Source organism: Engystomops pustulosus, chromosome 3, assembly GCF_040894005.1.
Source record: "Engystomops pustulosus chromosome 3, aEngPut4.maternal, whole genome shotgun sequence".
Taxonomy (NCBI): Eukaryota; Metazoa; Chordata; class Amphibia; order Anura; family Leptodactylidae; genus Engystomops; species Engystomops pustulosus.
The window spans coordinates 147,582,042-147,588,712 of NC_092413.1; the positions used below are offsets into that span (position 1 = coordinate 147,582,042).

Genomic DNA, 6,671 nt, shown 5'->3' on the forward strand with positions numbered 1-6,671 from the left:
TTGCATATGATAACTTTTCACTTCCGGTCACAGGTTCTATTATATTTTACCTACGTATGTTGACCAACCGTTCTAATATATAGTATAAAATATAAAGTATATGTTAATTGGTTGAATATAGATAGGTAAATTATACTGTATTATTTTTTTTCCTATGCCAGTCTCTGCAGTTCTTAATGCTTAAATTTCCCAGTTTACAATATGGCCAGACCGTATTGTGTTATTTAAATGAAAAAAAAATGATTGCTGTAAAATACCCAATAAATAATAATCATAATTCTATTTTTAAAGGTGTTTCTTCAACAATAACAACATCAATAACGCCATCAACAACATCATCCACAGTGACAACTGTTAGGACAATGTTGGCATCAAATACTACTATTAGCACATTATCAATTCTAATGCAAAATGCAACAACCAAACAGCCAACTTTTTCACCATCTATGTCCTTAAATTTGACCCAAAGTTTATCAATTACTACACAAACTACAACCAATGCAACATCTCAGTCATTTATAAGCAGCAGCATGTCATCACCCGTGGTCATTACAACATCCAGAAGCAGTAGCACTGGTCAGTCCACATCAGCCTCTAGTTTACCAGCTCTCAGTATAACTCCTAATAATACTAGCAGTCTATCACTGTCCAATAACTCATCTACTACCTTGAGAACAAGTCTAATGGCAACAATTGGCAATATAACCGCAACGGCACAGTCATTCATCAGTACTGCTACCACAACCAGCACAGGTGCCACAACACAACTAGCTAAGGTGACACCAGGTATCACTATGGCTGCTTCTGGTAATAATACTTATAATAGCAGTAATGCTACAACAACTCAGCTGCCTCTGTTGAGCAACATTATCTCTACACTGGGCATAGTCTCAAATTCTATCACCACCAGAGCACCAACAAGTATATCAACTTCTGGTTCTAATAGTAATGGCAACCTCACAACAGCTTTTACCACTACCCGAGTGAATGGGCTTTCATTATCTACAAATCCCATGGTCTCAAGCTCTGGAACTGGAAATGCAACTTCTAGCAATGGCATAACCACCAGCAGGTTAAACAATGTTTCAAGTTTGGGAGAAATTTCAAGTACTAGTAACAGTGTCCTACCTGCCACTACTGCCACCACATCAGGAATAGCCACACAGGTCACTTCTGTAGCTGTAACCATTGCTAATATCACCACCAGAGCATCAACCAGCATATCAACTTCACTATTGACATCTTCTGCAAATATTTCCCTAACCAGTCAGTCTACCGCAACACAAACATTTAACTCAACCAACGTACCCACCACAATATCAGCATCTTCTATTGGCTCTAACAGTAATGGCAATCTCACAACAGCTTTTACCCCTACCCGAACAAATGGGCTTTCATTATCTACAAATGCCATAATCTCAAGCTCTGGAACTGGAAATGCAACTTCTAGCAATGGCATTACCACCAGCAGATTAAACAATGTTTCAGGTTCGGGAGAAATTTCAGGTACTACTAACAGTGTCTTACCTGCCACTACTGCCACCACATCAGGAATAGCCACACCGGTCACTTCTGTAGCTGTAAACATTGCTAACATCAGCACCAGAGCATCAACCAGCATATCATCTATATTGACAACTTCTGCAAATATTTCCCTAACCAGTCAGTCTACCACAACACAAACATTTAACTCAACCAACATACCCACCACAATATCACCATCTATTACTGGTTCTAACAGTAATGGCAATCTCACAACAGCTTTTACCACTACCCGAACAAATGGGCTTTCATTATCTACGAATGCCATAGTCTCAAGCTTTGGAACTGGAAATGCAACTTCTAGCAATGGCATAACCACCAGCAGATTAAACAATGTTTCAAGTTTGGGAGAAATTTCAAGTACTCCTAACAGTGTCTTACCTGCCACTACTGCCACCACATCAAGAATAGCCACACAGGTCACGTCCGTAGCTGTAACCATTGCTAACATTTCTAATATTGCCACATCCACTCCTGGGTATAATATAAGTAGCTCTGTAACTTCTAGTGGGATTAGAACAACTGAATTGCCAGTACTGAGCAGAAGCATGTCATCGCCTGGCATCACATCAAATCCACAGACAACATCCATTGTTAGTGAAATCACCAGCAATAGATTGGCAACGGGAGTGTCAACCGTATCTGGGGGTACCACAGCTTCTGCTAAGTTTTCCAATGCCCCCACTGATGTTCAATCATCGATTAATACAACCACTATGTCCCTGCTCTTTATTATAACATCTGCAGCTTCCACAAACATTAGTCTGTTAAAAACAAATGCAACCAGTCCAACTACTACAGTGCAAACATATGCAGCATCAAATCCATTCACTGCTACATCTATTTCTAGCACTTCTACAACTATAAGAACAAATGATATTGGTGTAAACACTACCATTGCCACTACTGGCCCTAACCCTGGTTCTAATAGCGGTGGTATTACTACATCAAGTACTCTCCTTCCAAATGTAACCAGAAGCAATGCAACTGCATTTACCATTCAGTCTGTCCCTTCATCATTGCCTGGGACCATGTCCAATGTAACAAGTAGTATTATGACATCTTTTGTAACTCTCAGACCTACAGTTACAAACTTGTCACTACTGAATGTAAACTACACAGCCAACCCTATGCTAATGTCAGTCATCACAACATCACCTTCTGGGAAAACACCTGACACTTACAGTAGTCCAGTAACAGGAGCTGTAAATGCAACCTCAAATGTAAGAGTAACTGGACAGACAACAGCAGGGGGAGTTTCTAATGCAAACAGTGTCCAGACAACACTACTAGTCAGTAGAGCTAATGGTAATATTTCATCTGCAATACCAACAACAGGCCCTAGTACATCCATCGCTTCTACTGCATCTTCTAATGTGCTAGTGGTTAATGCAACTACATCTCCTAGACCAAGTGGAGGACTTCTAGCTGACACTACAACAGCGGTTACAACTAATACTATTGGCCTTGTTAAAATAAATGAATCGATGCAAACAACTAAAGCTCCTACTTTCAGTGGAAGCCTGTCAACTTTAGCTATGGAAGAGGCCAAAACAACAACTGTAGTGCAAACACAGTCAATTATTTTAGCCAGCATTGTCTCTAATACATCAATCAACCCATCTGCATCTACTCTGAGCAAGACTACATCTTCTGGATTACCAGATGTCAACAGCAGAGCCAGTCAGGAACCAATTACAACCCAATCTAGTACAAGCAATCTTCTCACCACATTAGGAAGTAGAGTTACAAATTCATCTAGTCTTGACAACCAAACTTCCAGAGTGACAGTGTCCAGCAATCCTATATCAACAGCTGAGCCAACCTCCAGCACCCTTAGAATACAGTCTTCTGCCAACACAAGTGCAAATAGCGTATTGTTCCCAGGCATGCCTTCTTCTACAGCAGGTAAGCGGCACTTTTCTATGTCTACAAAAAGAACAATCTACTAGTACAGGATAGAATTGAACTGAGATTAACTGTGTTTTTTAATCTAGTATCAACTGTGCAACGGATAGCAGCTGACCCTCTGATGCCACAGAATAAGTCAACTGATCCTCTACAGGTGACATCTACGACACCAAGTGGTTTATCACCAATGACTACAAGTAGGATTAACAATGCATCCACTGGTCCTTTGGTTAATGGCACACAGACCACATATCTCCCCCCATTAACCCAAAGTATTCAAGGTACTTGACTATATTTTAATAAAGGAAAGGCAGATATCCAGGTGTGAGAGTGGGGCACAATGAATGGTTAAAATCTATACCTATAGTAATTATTTTGAGAATTTAACATCTGCGTACTAAAGAGGACCTGTCATTATTACTGAAGTATTAGTAATAATACCTCAATATTTTAATCCCAGTAGAATATTATTTCTCAAGTATCTTTTCTTAAAACTGTGAAGATAAACCAAAAGAGAAGCATAGACAAGTGCTCAAAGGGAAAGACACCTGTGTTTAGCCAGGGTAATAATCAAAGACAGGGAAAGGCATTAGGGTGTGTTCTCGCCTTGTTTGGTTATGCTATGTGAATAACAACTGTTAAAGTATATGTATAAGATGGGCTCATGGTTATCTGCAGGGCTTCCCTTACAACAAAAGGGAAAGGGCCGTCCAATCTTAAGAATGTATGCATATTTTCTTAAAACTTAGAATATAACATACACTGACAACTGGATGTTATCTTTTCTCCTTGTCAAATGGGTGTGTGAGGTATGTGAGAGTAGGAGGCACATCCCCAAACGGCTTTATGCATAGTAGGAAAAATAACAAATGAATGGGGCATCGCAGCTTTCTAAGTGCGTTTGGATCCCCCAAGGATAAATTGACATTTAAAGTATTTTTATAGATTTTCAATGCATAATTTACCTGGAAAATTACAAAGTTAAGGAATGGGGCTTTAAATGGTCAATAACTTTTCCACAAAGTTTGGAGAAATCTCTTACAGTCACCCCTCCCTTCCTGTCAAAAAGAGCTTCACTGCTGAACTTTTTCTTGCTAGACAGACAGACAGGAGATCACTAAAGGCAGATTATGGTGTGGATTTTGAGAACAGAATAATGACATAATTTTTAATATGTTTTTGAACTTTCCCTTTACAGTCCCACTTCAATTAATATGGCTGTAGGTGTCTATGTTTTCATCTTCTTGTCTTATTTTCTTGTAAGATTCTATTCATAGAAACTATACTTTGGCTCCCACAGGTTCTCTTGTCCAAGGTGTACTGAAAGGAACAGTATCATCTAACTCATCAGGAACCAATGATAGTTCTGCCAGTACAAACCTTCCTGCTGGAACAACAGGTATCACTATACTTTCAACATGATTGACATAAAATGCCATAGAGGATAGCTGACCATTATCATGTTTTGATAGGCTGCATACCCCAATATTGATACATTGATATGCCCTGCTAGTTATCTAGGGGGTGCACATGTGGTACATGTAAATCACATTTTAGGACAGCAGTTAAACTGAACAGAATTTTTGATATTGTTAGAAAAGATATCATCCGAATTATGCCTGTGGAAACCTACTGCTTTATTTTGAGCTGGTCTGCTATTATCTAGTGCTGACTTCACAATTTTGATGCAAGCAGCAGTAGTTGGGGTGACACTGCTAGCTTCTGTATACAAACTGCCAAATATCCAAATATGCCCCTTGAACTCTCATAGTTATAACACAGGAAAGTAATGGCTGAAAACTTAAATTCTACCTAGGAGTACATTAGGATTTCTGTTTTTAGTAGTCATGCTTCTTTTATGTATTTAAAGGAAATCTACCATTTGTTTTTATGCATTATGAATCAAACATACCTTGAGAATGCTGTAGCTACACTGATGAAGAAACTGATGCAGAAACCTATCTTATTTAATCCATGAACTGAGTTCTTTTGTTTGAAAAACAATTATAAAATTATGATAATGAGGCTCTGTCGCTCCTGTGGCTGCCTGGTGCTTTCCTCACCCTAATTATGCACTGCTGTAGCCTTGTCCCGCTCAGCATTAGCCAAGAATATACGTCATCCCTGTGTTGTCCCTGACAGGCAGAAGTAATCAATTGCTGCACCATCCCCCAGTACTTGTGAAAGTAATGTGTTTATGTACGGCAGCCATGGCACCCACCTTTCCCAAGGTCCTGAGTTTTCTAATTGTTTTTTGAGCAAAACCACTCAGTTCAGAGATTAAACAAGATATGTTTCTGCATCAGTGTCACTGCAGTATTCTTAAGGTATGTTTGGTTCACAGTGCATAAAAACAAATGGTAGATTTCCTTTAAGCTCTGCGAAGAATTCTCTGTGGGTATGCAGATTCTCTGTAGAATAGCCATAGCAGAATAGCCAATGGCTAACCCTCACCGATTAGGGCCAGCCCAGTGGATGGGATTTAGGTACCAATCCCAGGTACCACCCACATGTATAAAACCCTGCAGTGAAAAACAATTTCCTCTGTGGGTTTACAGATAAAGTTACTACTGAAGATTCTTGGTGTGAATATCAATTTACAATTCAATGGTTAAAATCCATCTGCCAGCCACAGCATGATTCCAGCTAAAACACTGTCCCTATTGTGTGGGCAATAACTATATCACATAACCTAGAAAAAAAGTATTTTGTAGTTTAATTTCTTAATTTTGACTTCTTTTAGTCATTGGGGCAGATTTATCGAACTGTATTAAAATCAGAATATTTCTAGTTGGCCATGGCAACCAATCATAGCTAAGCTTTGATTTTTACCAGTGCTCATGAATATTTTAAAGGGGCAACTACAAATATTCTGACTTTCAGACAACTTGATAAATCTGCCCCATTGTTGTTAAATTGTCAAAGTTTAGAATATCAAATGTTTCGGGAATATCAAAATGTTAGGTTCCCCTTTATCTCCCTGCCTTATACTCTGTGATATATATGTAAATAGTTTGTAGGAGAGCAGTTAACAGTTAATATTATGTTAGGCCTCTTTGTATCCGAATCTATAATTTAACCAGCAATGTCTTTTGTAGTGTCATCCATTATCACTGGAAACACGTCTGCTGCTATAACTGTCACAGTATACCCTACAGCTAGCAACACCACTAAAAAGAAGACCCTAATTTCAATACTGTGGTCACTGATATCCCCTC

At 39.0% G+C, this 6,671-nt stretch overlaps 1 protein-coding gene across 2 annotated transcripts in view; it reads left to right on the forward strand.

The window, feature by feature from the left end:
• The window catches only part of LOC140122081 (uncharacterized), a 49,360-nt gene that overhangs the window by 27,116 nt on the left and 15,573 nt on the right, over positions 1–6,671 (forward strand). For both annotated transcript variants that reach the window (XM_072142492.1, XM_072142491.1), the window contains exons 3-6: positions 292–3,450; positions 3,540–3,734; positions 4,754–4,852; positions 6,552–6,671. The exon at positions 6,552–6,671 is cut by the window's right edge and continues 93 nt beyond it. In XM_072142492.1, the coding sequence (XP_071998593.1) occupies positions 363–3,450; positions 3,540–3,734; positions 4,754–4,852; positions 6,552–6,671 (3,502 nt within the window). In that variant the 5' untranslated portion in view covers positions 292–362. The remainder of the gene's footprint in view (positions 1–291; positions 3,451–3,539; positions 3,735–4,753; positions 4,853–6,551) is intronic.